General features: G+C 49.6%; 4 protein-coding genes; 1 reads left to right on the forward strand and 3 right to left on the reverse strand.

Moving 5' to 3' along the window:
* Positions 1-201: 201 nt before the first annotated feature.
* Positions 202-4963, reverse strand: FFUJ_12232 (related to UDP-N-acetylglucosamine-peptide N-acetylglucosaminyltransferase; the record flags this gene model as incomplete). XM_023581813.1 has 5 exons in its annotated part: positions 202-837; positions 895-1504; positions 1568-3210; positions 3316-3523; positions 3585-4963. The coding sequence occupies 5 exons, from the start codon at positions 4961-4963 to the stop codon at positions 202-204; spliced, it is 4476 nt and encodes a 1491-aa protein (XP_023434449.1).
* A 2132-nt stretch (positions 4964-7095) lies between these two features.
* Positions 7096-7800, reverse strand: FFUJ_12233 (probable ribosomal protein L12; the record flags this gene model as incomplete). XM_023581814.1 has 5 exons in its annotated part: positions 7096-7109; positions 7161-7485; positions 7538-7658; positions 7709-7742; positions 7797-7800. The coding sequence occupies 5 exons, from the start codon at positions 7798-7800 to the stop codon at positions 7096-7098; spliced, it is 498 nt and encodes a 165-aa protein (XP_023435203.1).
* Positions 7801-8204: 404 nt separating this feature from the next.
* On the reverse strand, positions 8205-10320 carry FFUJ_12234 (putative protein SEC23-like protein; the record flags this gene model as incomplete). XM_023581815.1 has 5 exons in its annotated part: positions 8205-8229; positions 8285-8484; positions 8531-9625; positions 9681-10157; positions 10213-10320. 5 exons carry the CDS (start codon positions 10318-10320, stop codon positions 8205-8207), a joined length of 1905 nt encoding a protein of 634 aa, XP_023434450.1.
* Positions 10321-11355: 1035 nt separating this feature from the next.
* On the forward strand, positions 11356-16850 carry FFUJ_12235 (related to poly(A) polymerase; the record flags this gene model as incomplete). XM_023581816.1 has 4 exons in its annotated part: positions 11356-12316; positions 13214-15311; positions 15367-16073; positions 16126-16850. 4 exons carry the CDS (start codon positions 11356-11358, stop codon positions 16848-16850), a joined length of 4491 nt encoding a protein of 1496 aa, XP_023434451.1.
* Positions 16851-16894: the final 44 nt, after the last annotated feature.

The raw sequence follows: 16894 nt of genomic DNA on the forward strand, positions 1-16894 counted from the left end.
CCGTCTGCGACGTCGAAATAGCAAGAAAAACACCACAACGCCGTCCTGAGACATACCTCAATAGCATGTTCCGGCTTACCCACACACATCATTTACACATTCAATACCCCCGACTTTTGTCAGATCCTCGAGTATGTATATATATAGGTACCTTTCCGTCCAATACCCGCAACACCATGAGCTGCCTCGCTCATCACCTATTCATAGATAAATGTCGCCGCCTTCGCCAGCAACCCATCGTTGCCACGCTTGCTCATAGGCTGTCTCAACGTCATTCACCCAACGCTTCGTGTCGAAGAGCCCGCAGTGCCATTTGCTTTCCCATAACAACTTGCGTACATCTGCCAAGCGGCCATCACCCTGACCATAGCCGTCCGCGCACATGGTGTAGCTGAGGCCGCTGGCGAGTTCAACTGCGCGTTGCTCGTACTCTTCTTCACTCGCGGCGATCAGCTCTGCTGCAGCCTCTCGGCCTTCGTTTGATTTAGGTAGAGCGCCCTTCAAGATTGATGCGGCCATACGAGAGCACATCTTGTATGGGTATCGAGGAAGCGTGAGCAGGGGTGTGCTTGACCAGAGAACATCTGCCGCTGTTGTATGGGCGTTGCACTCAGGGGTGTCGAGAAACAGGTCACACACACGAGCCCTCGAGATATGCTGACTCTTTGGCGCTACATCTGTGAAGATCAGACGACTGGCCACTTCTTCGCCAGCCCAAGCACTAGCAGTTCGCCGTAGATTAGCTTCCCCGAGTTCCGGAAATCGAAGTAGCCATATCACTGCCTTTGGCACCTGTGCCAGAATTCTAAGCCATACTCTAAAGGTTGTAGGCTCGATCTGTTCGAGATCAGTCAGTGAAACTCCGGTAAAGAGCTGGATGAGTGACGGACGTACCTTGTATAACTGGTTGAAATTGCCCATGATGATAGTGTCATCACTCAAAGCAGGAAAAAGCTCTTTTCGCATCTTCCAGCGACGCCTCTGCTCTTGTTCCCAAGTAACCGACCGTTCACTTGCATCGCATGACTGAGCGTGATCGCAACAGAAGAAAGTATCTCGGCAATAGATGATATTTTCCGAGTACATCCAGTCTTCCTCCTCGCCCTCCGTATCGTCCTTAAAAACATCGGCGATATCGAAGTTTCCACGCCAGGGCCGTAGGGTCTCCGGCGGAATGGCTGTGCTATCGGCCAGGATATAATCGCACCACTCAGCACCCAGGGTACCGGCAAAGCCCATGAAGGACATCTGGACTGGGGCGGGTCGTGCAGCAAAAATTTCGTTGCGTGCCCCTCTCGTATAGCCGTTGAGGTTGACAAGTATATGAATCTCGTCCTTGATGATTTGCTCTACCAGTTTATCTGCGGGCCAACTGCTGACATCACGAAAAACAGGAGCCTCCCTTTCGATCTGCTGTCGGTGGACAGATCGGTCGCTTGCGGTTGTAGCATAGCAAATAGCGCTTGCCCGATTTGGATTGTGGAATCCAAATACTGATTGCATCCTAAATTCCGACCCGTACGCAATTAGAGACTCGGAAACACATTCAAAAGACGGGAGATCTTACAGGTGAGCCAAGGGGTGATTGTTAAAGTCCGAGGATACGTATCCTATATTAAGGTGTGGGTTAGGGGGAGGCGGTGGGGGATAGACTGTGGAAGGGAGCCATGGCAACCGTAGTGTTGAACAAGATATTCGAATGCCATTACGCTGAGAAATTACTCGAATGTCCTTTGCTGATAGGGGGCATGTGAAGGTATGAAAGGGTAGGACGGTTGGTGCTGAAGGAACGCTAAGCCCGCTGGGTAATCGAAGCCGAGTGTACTGGGTCTGTGTTTGGCTGCCAGAGACGTGCTGATCCCGATACCATTTCCATTGCGTTGCACGAGCTGCACGCTCTATCAAACGTATGACGCGTGAGCCCTCCCATGGTTTGTTGCTCCATCCCCTGAGAGCTTGCTCTGGGTCGAACGATGTGACCAGGCCCAGGTCCTTAATCTGCCGCGTAAACGAGGCGATTTTCTTCTCATCGAGAACCCCCTGACCCCAATGTGATGCGTCACTCAACTGGCGATTGATAATCCGTACGACACGCTTGACAAGGCCGCTGTCACGGCCGAAAGAACGGGCATCAATGAGCAGACCCTTGTCATCCACGTGCCATCGATCGTATTTCCCGGATTTCAAAATAACCCCGCCGCGACCTCTCCAGTCACAAACAGAGTTGAGAGCTGTAGAAAGACCACATACGGCTTCAGCAAAGTCGGGGTTAGAGCTTACAGCGCGTTTGTAATACGTTATTGCATCGTTGATGCGTCCCCTGTCCTTGACAGCATTGGCGAGGTTTGTCAAGGCGATATCAAAAGTCCCATCGCACGCCACGGCCTGTTCATACATTTGTATCGCAAGATCCAATTGTCCAATGTCCTTGAGCAGACTTCCCAAGTTGGTGTGTAAATGGACATGCTTGGGATCCAGGCGTAGGCCATAGTGATAGTACGCCAAAGCCAAAGCCAGACCGCTGCCTGGTACTATACCGGGAATGCTCGAATGGGCAGGCACATCAACATTCGGAGTCGGGGGATTTGATGCTATCTGTTGAACACCGGCGAGGAGGATGCCAACATTGTTAGCCGTGGAAGGGCTTTCCTGAAGTGAAAGTGATAGATAGTATAGGGCCAAGATATCTTCAACCCCAGAAGGGCGTCGTAGAATGTTCGGGGTTCCTTGCCCACTTGACAAAGAATCTTGGAATATCTTAGCCAAAGATAACAGCGAATTGCTTGTGGTCTGCACAGCAGCTCGCTTGGTTGAGCCTTCAGCTACATGCTGCAGTCCCGGTAGAGAACCGGTGCCGCCAAAGACGAGCTGTGCAGTATGACGAGCCCTTTCAGGAGGGAGTAATAAGGGCCGAGTACCGTGTCTAGCGTTCCTATGCGAGACTGGAGTTTCTGTTGGAGATAAGGCAGTCTGGATTCGACGAACAAGATCCTGTATACTAGTCATTTGGCGACCTACGCTGATCAACACAGCCTCTTCAAAAGCCTCTGATGCTCTGTTCACATCTTTGAGACTGTATAGCATGGTTCCCTTCGCATGTATGAGAGCCAGGACACGCCCATTCTCTTTCCCATGAACAGCATAGCCACTGGATGCAAAACCAGGAGGTTTCACTAGTTGGTCGTGAGGTCCGGCTTGCTGATTCTGTGCCTATCTCATGTCAGTATTCCCACAATACAGGCGCTATGCACCCTGCCAAGGCCTATAGTAAATAGCATGCTGGCTGCTGCCAATCATTTCTAATGGGTTACATACCGGCAATACCCTTAGAGCGCGTTGAACGTGGTCGATGATCTCGACGGCTTCTTTGCTGCGCTTTTTGTAAAGAAGTCCAACAAGATGTTCAACAGCTTCTAAGTACCTAGGCTGCACTTCCACAGCTCTGATCCAGTGTTTCTCGGCCTCGTCTTGGCGGCCGAGACAGTAAAGAGTGGCCGCTTTATTCGTAATTGCCTCGACATGACTGCAAAAGAGTCAGAACAATGAACAGCCACTTGACAGTTCACGTGGGAGAAGAGTTTTACCTCGAGTCAAGGGCGGTAATTCTCGAGAACCATTCCAACGCCTCTTGATATTGATCTAGACCATAGTGCAAACACCCCCCTAGCATTATCCCGTCGATCCAGCTCCAGGTACTCTGTTCGCAAAGACTGCTGAGCATATCTAAAATAGACTTTGCTGCCGCGAAAAGTGTTGAATTACCCGTGGAAGAATAACTGTTATACGGCCCCTGAAAGTAGGGTACCACATGTCCCCTTGACTGGAAGTCTTGATACGAATCATTCTCAGAGGAGTTGTTGAATAATGTAGGATCTTGTCCAAATGCGGCCTCAGATATTCTCAAGGAAGGTTTCGGAGGTTTAGGGTAAACGAGAAGCCTAGGGGACGTGTTGTGGCCTACTGCTCCTTTGGAGCCCTGCGGTTTCCGGATAGTTTGTGCGTATGCCAGCAGATCAACGTAGACCCTGTGCGCCTGTAATAATACTTTCTCTCTGAAACCCTGCTGGCTGCTCATATGAGGTGGCCGAAGATATGATTGTGTTTGCATGCCCGAATCGAATCCAGGATGATGCTGAGTTTCCGAGTCAAAGCCTGAAGCAAAGGAAGAACGACGCGCGAAGTCAGAACCACAATGCTGCTGGAAAGAGCGCAAGTCCTGCGGCTGAATGTGCCTTGCTGAGACAAGGTCAGGTCGACCATGATAATTCCATGGCGTATGCATGCCTGGTTGACCGAAAGGCAGCGATTCGTTCATGACTATGGGGGGTGGGCAAAATGCCCTGACATTGTACTCGTGAGCTCGTATTATTGGTTGGTAAAGATTAGGGAATACCCCCGGCGCTTCAGGCTGGCCTTGAGGAATGTACTGGCCTTCGGCTTGATGAAGGCCATAATGATTAGTAGGAAGTGCACCACGATGCAATGCCGTATCGCCTCCATAAGCCCAAGTGGAAGATCCGGGACGGGCTTGCAGGTCATCGCTGAGGCCAGTATTGCCGACCGAAGAGGGACGGCGGTAGTCGATGCTCCCATTGTAATGAGATTGGCGTATAGAAGGGCCCGTCAGGGGAAATGCCGTAGCCGTCGCTGATCGAGGTAGAACTAAATGTTTTGAAGGCGGGGGGCCATGGGAGAACAACGACGGCGAGCCGTCATATCCGGCATCGACAGTACCGTTTGGTGTCTTTCGTCGTAAATGATGCTCTTGGCGTGGGGGATAAAGAGCTGAGCCATACGGGATAGTGTGCCGGTGAGGTCGAGAGGTGCGAATCGCGAATGACTGCTGATATGGCGCCGGGACATTGCGAGGGTGATGGTCGTTAAAAATGGCGTCGTCGTTATTTGGGAACGTTGAGAGGGTATCGAGATTCGACTGCGGCGGCGTCACCGCGTGAGGGGACATTTGAAGGAGAGGTAACATGACAACGGGGTATTTTGGCGAGGAAACAAAACTGACTGAAAACGCAGGACAAAAGACACCGATTGAAATCTGTAGGTCATGGCCTGTTGGTTAAAGGGCATGGCTGGCGGCTGCGCTTGGTATTGAAGTGTCGAGTTGATTGCTGACAAGCATCTGGGCGAGTGAGAAAGGCGAGTGTAGCGTCAACGACACACCAAAGAACCAGAAACTTCAAGCTGTTGCGAGAGAGCTTTGCGCTGTCTTGAAACCAGCAGAATGGTCTTTGTGTTGGTGAGTAAGAGTGAGGGAAAGAGGGAGGGCCAGGCGTTTCTAGGCGACTCTGTTAAGTAGTGTCTATCGATTCTATCGCAGAGGGACCGAATATCAAGTCGCACGAGAAATCACTATCGCGTTCATCGTCTCACAAAGGAGGTTCCGATTGCAGTGGTAGGGAATCAGAGTATAATGACAGCCCCAGATCCCTAGATATTGGTCAAGTAAATGCTAAAGGAGGCTTTCAGGTCAATACAAGCAGAACAAGCAGCTGACAAGAGAGAGCTGTATCGGTAGTGGTACTACTAGGCAGGTTAGGTAAGTGAGGTTACGGGCACGTTGCTCGCCAGGCAGTTAGCGCCAGGCTCAATGGAGCAAGGCCCGTGGTTAGTGGAGAACCTGTGACAGCGGGGGGGACAGGGCGTCCCACATTGGGGCGGGAGAGACGGAGTCACAAAGGCACCTCACCTCAAACTTGGACACCACTTTGCCTGTGATGCCACTCAAGGCATGCATGGATGGAAGGGGAGGAAAGAAATCTGGGAGATATATCTCAAATGACAAAAATAACCAATCTTAAGGAGACCTAAAAATACACTAAAGCTACCTGAATATTTTTATCACTTAGAATAGAGAACCCAAGTTTTCTTGCTCCCTGAGGCCCTCTCAGCCCGGCTTGTACCATAAGCGCGGACAGACCATTTCCCTTCCATCCATCCACACTCATGCTTACCTACAATGCCCACTTCCCCAACCAACAACTCGAACCCCAGATAAAGATTGCGTCAATTTACCATTTGACGCAGATAAACAACTCGGCGCAGAGCGGGAAGAAAGTATGGACCAAGGCAAGTATTTGCAAATTGAATCATTGAGTACATACCAAGCCAGTATTGCTCCCGTCCTTGTTGAGCTGCATGCAATGTACCTAAGGTATGCAACGCACATACAGGGGCCCTGCGCTATGAGGTTGCTGCAGCATGTCCTGATAGTCATTGGATCCATCAATCATCCATGCCAGCATGAGGCGTTGGAAATGGGGCCTCTGATCCCACCCGTGCCCGTGGATGCGAGTGATATTCTATGAATACCCTCAGATGCGACGAGACTATTGAGGATATCGCCCATCGTACCACCTCGCTGGTGTACTTGCCGCATGTGGATAGAGTCTCGGCATTTTATCCATTCAACTCAACTCAACTGTACCCTTCTCACAACCCTGAAGATTCCACATAACTTGATGTAGTCTCGTAAGCAAGTAGATCAGACTGAAGGTGTGCTGCTTCAACTGATTTATGATTGAAACCTTGGTAAACTTCATGGAGAACTGGCACTCTCAATGGTGGAAACAATGTCACGCAGGTTATGCCATGAAAATGCTTACAGCTACCACAAGTACGACTTGATTCAAATTCTTCCCGGTTAGCTTAGATAGATGCTATCTTTCTCAATGCCCATTTCTACCTTACCTATTCGAGGAGACACCGCGAGTAAGAGCTTGTGCAGTCCAATAGAGTGGCAGGGAGATGTTCTCGAAATAAATGGAAGGGAATTTTAATTGGAAGTCCGGTAACTCTGTATTGGAGATTCTGTGTCATGTGGCCATGATGATGGACCGCTACATCCACAAGAGCTTTATCGCTAGTATGTCGCGGTGAGTATTGGGCCTAGGTTCTCTCCCTTGCACAAAAATAGAAATAAACCACGGGGCAGGATGGTAGATTTCAGAGTGAGTCAAGGGTTCATAATTTCGAAGCATATCACAGGGACTGGACGGAAATAATTTGTCATGGCCATCGATCATTGAGTCTATTTTTTGTTTCTCATACTGGTGGGATTTTTGAATAGGGCGCGAGAAACATTTACTCCTCAGGGACTATTCGCATATTAGCATAATGGTATCTCAAGGAGGGGCACCAAGACTTACTATCGATGTCTCCGCTGTCAATGGCCTCGATGATAGCCTGGGGAGGCTTGCCGTCGACCTGGCAGCCAACACTGTAGGCGGTTCCGAGAATCTCCTTGACAGTACCAGAGAGCTCCTTGGCGAAAGACTTGTATCGCATGGTGCGGGCGATCTCGATGATCTCGTCAAGGCTGACAGACTTGTTGTGCTTGATGTTCTTCTCCTTCTTGCGATCACGAGGAGGCTCCTTGAGAGCCTTGATGATCAAGGAAGAAGCAGTGGGCACAACCGACACGGCGGCCTGACGGTTCTGGATGGTGAGCTTGACAGTCACGCGCAAGCCTTTCTAAGGACAATTGTTAGTGTACTTCAATATGCAATGGGATCGAACACCATACCCAGTCGCCAGTGGCCTTGGCAATGTCTTCTCCGACCTTCTTGGGGGAGAGACCCAGAGGACCGATCTTTGGAGCAAGGGCAGAGGAGGCACCGACCTCACCACCAGTGGCGCGGAGGTGGCTGCAAAATGTCAATTTCATGGTGTCCAAATTCTGCGAATGACAACCTACATCACCTTGACCTCATTGGGATCGAACTTGGGAGCTGTTCATCGTGTAAGCAGAATGATCGTGCCTGATGTTCGGGAGTGAGACGAACGCATTTTTGTGTCGTGAAAGTCGGCAGAGGCTCGAGGTTTGCGTGCCGGAAGTATGGAACAGGCAGGTTGATCGAAAAGAAAACTTGAGGTTGTCGCGAAATATCGAAACTAAAAATGCAGGATGTGGGCCCCACATTGCCCTAAGCTGCCGAGTCAGCAAGCATCACGTGCTATCATCTTCCCAAACAGTGGAGGTGAACTAAAGCGTCACAACGCAGCGAGGTACTCAAGATTATAGATCGACGAAGGGCTGGCCTCGGATTTTGATTAATTGTAATGCATCTTAACTAATATTATGGGCTTATGAGAACTGCGTGGTCACTATCTACACCCCATCGTAAGACTTGAATTTCCATTGACTTCTTGAGATGGCAGTCGGTGTGCGATACAGCCGTTCGTTGGCCACCTCAATTGGTACCGCTCACAGCAAGCCTAGAAAGTTTGTTAGCTCACCTCAGTATGTGCTACCTACTGGGCTCAAACTTACTTCATCAAGTGGTCCATGAAGGTCTGTAGAGATACGTCGTCTGTGAAAATTGTCTGAGCAGTGGTGGCTCCTACACCACCATATGGACCAGTGGTGTGTGTAGTAGATGGGTTAAGCTTGGACAGGAGGAATCGAGCCTGAGAACCGCCAGCATCGCAAACAATGAATCGAGGAAGAGGAAAGCGGTCAGTGATGAGATCCTAGACAGGTTAGTGACAGATTGAGAGTGGTCGAGGGTGAACTTACGCGAGCATCCTCCTTGGGTTGTTCCAACAAACCAGCGAAGTTCTCATAACCTTCTTGATCTTGGTAACCAGCCTTTCTCCACTCTGCAATTGTTTCACCGTGGAAGATGAGAATGTGGAAGAAAGTATCGAGAAGCAGAATGTGAGTTGGTTGGATAGAGGCCGAGTCCAAAAGAACTGGCTGGCCGCCATCCTGGTCGAAGGTGTAGGAGTCCAGGGTTGGCTGAATCATCACGAGTGAGTTACTAACATCTTCATGGTTGAGTACGTGGCGGTAGAAGGCTGTTTCGTCTGGAGAGTTGTTGAAAACCTGCAGGAACTGGCTTCGTCTGAGATGGAACATGAATTGAGGGTATAACGTAAAGTTCTTCTCCAGTCGGAAGGATGAAGGATCATCTTTCCTGTAGTCCGCGAATCTGGAGCAGAGGCGAATCAACATTCTGTCAACCCAGCGTAGGACATCAGGGCCATCATCAACCTCGGCCTTGAACACAGCAATTCGTGACATGAGGACAGCGGCGGCCTCTTGGTCGAAGGACTGCGCGATTGCTGGGTCCCCAGCAGGGCTACTAAGGTTGCGGGCGACAGTCGTGACGCGGAGGTGGAACTGACCCGACGAGTGCTGATAGTACGTCAGGAACTGCATCATGCCCTTCTGCGGTGCTTGTTGATGTGTGGCAGGACCTTGGCCGGCAATCTCGAAGTAGATACCGTAGCTCGATTTGGGGTCGATGCCGCACATCTTCCAAGAACATGTGTTGCCAATTCCACATTCAGTCTCGCCCACAGAGATCGACTTCTTGTTGAGAGAGACTGCGTGTCCAATGAGACCTGTGACCTTGAGTTCCTTTGTGGTCAGAACTTCCAACACTGCGTTGAAACCCATGAGTAGATTATCATCGCCATCCTTCTCAAAGATTCGTACAAATGATTGTTTGAACATGGAAGAAGTGAAACTATCAGTCAGAATCATATGACCACCGGTTGAATTACATAGGCCCTTCATTTCGAGGAGACCGACCTGATCCAGACAACCAGCAAAAATGTCAATAATGTGACCATTGTGTGCCGTTCGTTTGGCCAAGTTCTCGTAAAACTATAATGAGACGATTAGAATGAGCTCAAAAGACTGCAAGTACCGAATGACGCACCTTCAGAGCCTTTTTGTAATACTTAACGTTGTCCCGATCAATATCATGGTGGGATCGGATAGGCTCTCTCAACTCGGGCCCCACGACCATGCCAGGGCCTTCAGTAGCGGGGCCTCCAGCAAATAGCATGATGCGCCCACCTGCATTCTGGAAACATGACTCCAAAAGACCGACGGCAACGCTGAGGGCAACTCCGGTGCATCGAAGGTTACGCCTGTCATTCGCAACTGGCCATGGGTCCTTTTGAAGGGATTCGAGAGCCTTGGTCAGCTGGAACTCGGCCTGCTGGACAGGGAGGAGGAAGCGAGATGCCGGGCCGGCAGGGAATGGGCGACCAGGCTGAGGTTGCATGCCGGGTCGTACGCCGGAGGATGATAGACCAAGCATCTCCTGGACTTGCTTCGCAGCATATTCTTTGCTACCTCGGAAAACATAGGACTTGGCGCATTCCTCGTAGCCGATCTCGTGGACATGAGCCTGTATAAGTATTAGTGGTATAACATCTGGATGGTGAGAAAAATGAATGGCATACCATTGTGCCATAAGTGATGAGACCAACAAGAGCGTTCTCGGGAAGCAGACTCAAACTCATCACAAGCGATTCTTTCAAAGAGGCGAGGCTGTCAGCCTCCTGGCACATATCGACGACATAGAGAAAGATCGGGGGCGCGGGAGCAGGTCGTGAGAGGCGATATTCTATCGTGGTATTCGCAGGGTGAAGTTCGGGGGGGATAGCGTTTGCAGTTATGTCCTTGTAGTGAGGTGGAAGCTGATTTCTCGAAAGGCAGAAAGGACAGATCCAAACTCTGGCACGAACATCGACTTGACTTCAGTATCAGGTCAGCTCATGAAACTAGAACAATCGTTTTCAAAGGGCATCGTACCAGAACGGGTTCAATACAGAGCGACAGGGCTGCTTGCATGTGACGGGCTCGAAATGGAGTAGAGGAGTATCGGGCTTCTCCTTTAACGGGGTATAGAGAGCGCCGATGGGCACGACGAGTCTAGAGGCTTCCTGTATAGCGTGAGCTCAAGATGGAGTGTTATGAAGCTGTAAACATACCATACGGGAGCTGGGAAACACATTCCAGCTCAGACGGACACCATCGCGGTCCTCGACCTCGCTCCATTGCTCCTTGAGCGTCTCGTAATCCATGGTTGGGGTTGGCTAAGTAGCAGGCGCGGGGCGGAACTTGAAGAAGTTATTATAGGAATTGAAGGTAAAAAGCGAGTATGGCAGTTGGCTTGCCTTGTAGAAGAAATGCAGATGCTGGACGCTGAGATAGCAACCAAAGCTAGGTTAGTAGGGATGGAGCTATGTGTTCACAACAAGACTCAGGCTCTGGCCAGGTTCCAGATTGACGACCTAGGTAAGTACCTAGTGGGGCAAGGCTGAGAGGTGGCGCTCGGTGCCCCGATAGATAATTAGTATTTTAGGCAGGTAAGGAAGGTAAGAACCATAAGTTTAGGTAAAACTTCCAAAGTAATACGGGGTAACTTTTCTTTGATTATTCTCAAATATTGTATAAGAATATTGTTATTTTCATATTTACTGTCCAAAGTTGATCAAAATATTCCATACATCTTCACTTACCTGAAGGGCATTGCATTTATTTTATAGCCTACTGACCAATATCTCTTATCCTTAATCTTCTTGTCTTCCTACATACTACACATGGAAAAGTCCGCAGCAGTCACCGAGCCTGAGCCATCGTCACCTGTCACAGTCTTGACCGGTGAGACTCCAGAGCATCATGTAACACTACCGCCTTATTCTGGACCTTCTGTCCCATCAAGCGCTGGTTCCGCCCCGGCCTCACAAGCCACAGCAGCCCATAAAGGCCCAGCACGCTTTCCTGGATTACCGCGGGTTGATTACCGTCTTTACTCTCCCCCTCTCTTCAAACTCTCCAACGACTATAAGACTCTCTCATCGCGTGCGGAATATCTATCGGCCAAGCCTGAGGCGCTTATCGCTCTCATCCGCACACAAGCCTCGGTGCCTCCCAAGCCCCAGATTCACATTCGTGGTAGTCGGGGGCGCAAAGTCGATTTTGACATCAAACTTAACCTTCTGAGCCTGCTAGTCCCAGATGATGATAACCAGCGTTTAGACTATATTCGATGTGTTGGCGATGGGGAGCTAGCTTATCGTGGAGGTCTCAAACCTGATGTCCTACCCGAAGTCGGCGATGCTGGGTTGGACGAATGGTGCCGCCATTTCATTCAGGATCCTGCTTCTGTCAAAGTCTTTACGCTTGAACGAGTGGTCACAAACCTCGATACGGCATGGCTTGAAGGACAGTTCCGCAGCCTCGTGGCAGCACTCAACTACCGCGGCGTAGTTGATGTCAGCTTCGTGGTTACCCATAGTCGTGTCGTGATACAGAACCCGGACAAAGTCAATCAGTTCTTCACAAGTGTGACCAGCCTGTTCTCTGGCAAGCACAAATACGAAGTGGTCAAAGCCGTCTGGCCATTTGCTACAGCGAAGAACGGGGAGCCTGACAGAAGGTGCATTGTTCAGAGTGAGGAAACTTGGTGGAGAGAGTGGAGGGATCCAATCAAGTACGCTATCTCACAGAAGCGTCACGGTTGGGTCACAGTCGAAGACAAGCTTGAAGCTCTAATGGAAGGTAAGGGGCATGAAACAGGAATTATTGATTGGGGGCCGGAGAACATGGGATAATGTGCTATTGCGGAATCTTGATGAGCTGTTCGTCAAGCGAACGGCTGACTGTTCCAAGGACTGCAGCATTGGCCCTTATTGATGTTGTAGTATTTTAAAATATGGTATTAATAATTGACTCATAAGTGCCTAAGGACAAATGCAATCCTGATGATACAGTGCCTTTTACTTAGTATCAACCCGGGGAAGGTCTATAGCCAGTCCGAGGGGAGCAAGAAAACGTCGAACCTTGATATAGGATGTCAAAATAAATCCAGCAAAAGGTATCTTAAACTTGGACTAAATTAGTTACCTAAATCTTTTTATCATCCGAGATTTTTTCCCTCCCTACCTTCGCCAGCTGAACATGTCTTCAGTTGACAAGATCGATATTCTTCATAATCATGTATAGCTCACAGTGAGTCACACCGCAGGCTTGCTCCCCCACGGGTCAGTTTGAAGTTGACGCCTGAAATCTATGAGTCAGTGGCCATATATCTCTGTATCACCTGTCAGCCTTGTGAAGTGAAGATGAAGCATTAAAGAAGTAAGGCAAGCCTTCTTTTTGTTAGTAACTTCATTGATACAACAATACGCGAGACGACAACCCCTCCGCCGATCCCCTCTACCTTTTCTTACCCCTGCAACGTTAGCAGGGCCCCCCCACTACACTTCAAACCCAGCCTATCTTCTTTGAGGCATAGCGCTTCTAGTTCACATAACATCATTCAGCTCATATATACCCGGAATCTGGAGGAGAATCTCATAAAAGTTATGGAAAAGACAGAACAAACATCACTGTATGGGTTCGACTCGCACGAGACTGCCCTATGTGTTATCCCTCCTCGTGGACTTTGGCCATCAGTGGATCGCCTGAGAAGTCTTTATGATAAGGCATATTCTGCGTGGCCTCCCCACATCAATCTTATCTACCCATTTGTCGAGCCTGAAGTGTTGGGGAATGCAGCTCAAGCACTCGAAGGGCTTGTGATACAAGATCGGGCTCATCTTGCGCTCAATGTCGCTGACTGTTTCAAACATAAAAGCCGCAACACTGTCTTTCTGGGTTCAGACTCAGAATCTACTACAACCGAGCTCTCAAAGATCAGGGATATAATCTGCAATGCTCTTGGCCGTTCACATAGAGCTCGAAATGAACGCTTCGTTCCTCATATGACCATCGGTCAGAGTGAAGACGCCTCAGCTGCCCCTCATCATTTCCTCCTCGAAAAGGCCCGCCTCTTGGCACCGATAGAATGGGAAGTGAAAGAAATTGCTATTCTTATCCGCGATGGCGCACTTGCGCAAGGCGGAAGCGGACCACGGCCTATGAGGCTTTGGGGGACTCTAGATCTTGGATTGGGAATCTTCCGTCGGATGACACCACCTCAAAGTTTCAATGATCATCTAGACAGATTGTCTACTATTGCCTTCCAGCCATGCTATCACTCAATCCAGTCTTCAGGGGTCTGGGAAACGGCTGAGTCGACAAACACATCTCCGGATACAAACGAGGTCATCCTTGAACAATTGGTTGTTGCTTCTTATAATGTTTTGGCAGAGTTTGAGTGGCCTCCTCAATCATATCGGCATCCAGTTCTGGTGGAAAATCTGCTCTCAGCTCATGCTGCCGCCGATATTGTTGTTCTCCAAGAAGTCACAGACCATTTTCTTCCTGACCTCCTCGCCAACAAAGATATACGTAGTCACTATCCTTTCGTCACTCATGGGCCTCCAGGTCATCCCGGTATTGGGCCACTACCTAGCCTCCTCAATACTGTCATCTTGAGTAGATTTGAGTTTGAATGGCACTATCTACCATTCCATAGGAAGCACAAAGGCTGTACCGTGGCCCGGTTTCCCGGCATCGGTACAAGAGATGCTGACGATGGAAAATTCAAACCTTGGATCCTTGTGGCGTGTCATCTGAGCCAAGGACTCACTGACGGCGCCGTCGCCACCAAAAAGAAAGAAGTCCAGAAGATGCTCGATTATCTGTCTGCTACCTTTCGTCAACATCCATGCATCATTGCTGGGGACTTCAATCTTGCGACTTCAACTTACACCATAGATGCTGCCAAGAAAAAGAATGATATTTCTGCCCAAACTGTTCGTCAGTTGCGAGATATCGACCGGGCTATCTCGAATTCTGGCTTCTTAGATACTTGGCTGGCAACGAGACTGGAGTCAGGCGAATCTTCAGACATAGCCAACGAGAAGAGGAACGTCTTAGACTCCTTCCAGGGAGAACAAGGGGCTACTTTCGACCCACTGACAAACACACTGGCGTCTGATCTCGTTGGAAATGGGCTGAATAACAGACCGCAGAGATATGACAAGATCCTGGTCAGGGCAAATGGCCACTATAACCCGCGTGGTTTCAATACTTTTGGTCAGACAGCCTTCGATTCACCAGAGAAGAGTGGTCCCACATACGCCAGTGATCACTGGGGCATAAGATGCCTTCTGGTAAAGTCGTCGCCCTCTGATATGTCTCGATGTTGTGTCCCTGAGATGAAAATTGCACTTCGACAACATCCTCCTGGCTTGGCTAATAGCGAGAGCTTGGAGGACTTCTTGGAAGGACATGGATGCTTGCCTAATGAGCGGGAGAGGACCGACCGGGGTGAAGCGATTAAGACCCTTGAAATGGTTCTTACAGATGCTACGTCCTCGATCTCAGAGAATGAATCCCGATGTGGGCCTGCATTTATTGTGGTCCCAGTTGGCTCTTATGGCCTCGGCGTCTGGACAAGTTCTTCTGATATCGACTGCCTGTGCATTGGCCCATTCAGCTCAAAGACATTCTTTGCATTGGCTGTTCAAAGGTTGAAGCGAGCAACGACCTTGGGCGTCAGAATCTTGCGACGAGTCAAGGCCAATTCAGGTAACATGCTGGAGTTAGATATCAATGGCATCAAAGTCGATCTCCAGTATTGTGCAGCTACATCGATAGCCGAAAGGTAGTATTGGCTGATGTCTATATTCAAAATGGAAACTGCTAATTCGCGGATATAGATGGCCTGAAGTTATGAAGCGCCCAGCCAGCGACCCAGCGTTTGCCTTGTCCTTCCAGGCACTTGCTAAGCTTAAGCCTGTCCGCGATCTGTTCTACCTTCGCCGCTCACTTCCAGATATGGTACAGTATCGAATGGCGCACTTGTTCATCAAATCTTGGGCCCAGGCGCGAGGTATTTATTCGGCAAAGTTTGGATTCCTTGGTGGTATTCACATAAGCGTCCTCCTTGTTCCTGTCTGTAAAGCACTGGCTTACGAGAATGAAACTGTAACCCCAGCCGATATTGTCGTCACATTCTTTCATCATTACTCGGAGTTCGACTGGAAGAACGCGATGGTCTTTGATTCGTTCTTTCACAAAGAATTGAGATATAAACGAACATTCCGAGAACCCCTCTGCCTGATCGGTTGGCATGCCCCAGCGCTCAACACTGCTCCTGTCGCGTCTATCCCAACAGTGGCTACCATTTCTTCTGAATTTGGTCGTGCCAAAAAGTTGCTGTCAGATGATGACTGTACCTGGAGTAAGCTACTGGGTATTGAGCCCGAGACAGCTCTAGGATCAATTCAAGCCCCAGCATCTACGGAATTTTTGCATGCATTCAAAACATACATCAAGATTGATGCGCATTACTGGGGCCCGTCGCAGGAAAAGAGTGGTCGCTTCATCGGCTGGCTTGAGTCGCGTTGCGTTATGCTACTAGTTGGTAGGGGACGTTTCTCTCGTTTGGCAAGACGTATCATGTTGACATTGTCTAGATATACACAGGAAACTGAAGCACCTGCTCGCACGCATATGGCCATCTCGTTTCTTGGATGTATCTGCTGGAGCAGAGACATCTGGCGCTGAGTATCATGGTTGTTACCTCATTGGCCTTGCATGGGACGATGACTCAAACAAAAAAGATGCCAAGGAGGTGGGTATGGTCATGCAGACAGTGCTACAAGAATTTGAAGTAAGGATTCGCCGAGACGAGAAGTACTATGACTCCCAGTTCTGTTGGATGAGTGCAACTGTCGCGAGGGCTCATGATCTTGGCTCATTGGAAATCGATCAGAGTCTATGGGGAGAATATGGGGGCGAGACAGACGATGACGGATCCGATGAAGAGCTTGAAGAAGAGGAAGATTTCGACGATGCTGAGGTGGATTCAAAAGGGCATAAGAGCACAGGGCCTAGATCCCGAGCTGCGGTTGTGGGCAAGACACCAGGGTTGGGCAAGTTTCGCACAGCTGCAGATGTGCTCAACCGGCTTCGCTGGGACCCCAACTTCGATTCAGGCGACTACATCATCGGCTACGAGGACCGCTTCCTGGGAGCGCGTGAGAGGGCAGTGGAACATTGGAAGACGGAGCAGACTGATGAGGAATTTATCCCGCAGCACCGCATACTCTACTTCAAACGGAGGGAGGACAATGCCATTGTGTGGGAGCGACGGACGCGAATCGACGAGATCTTTGGCAGTGGTGTCAAAGACCGATAAGTGAATTCTGCCTGTGCATGACTTGTCATAATCGAATTAAGGGT

The sequence above is a fragment of the Fusarium fujikuroi genome, chromosome FFUJ_chr08 (assembly GCF_900079805.1).
Source record: "Fusarium fujikuroi IMI 58289 draft genome, chromosome FFUJ_chr08".
Taxonomy (NCBI): Eukaryota; Fungi; Ascomycota; class Sordariomycetes; order Hypocreales; family Nectriaceae; genus Fusarium; species Fusarium fujikuroi.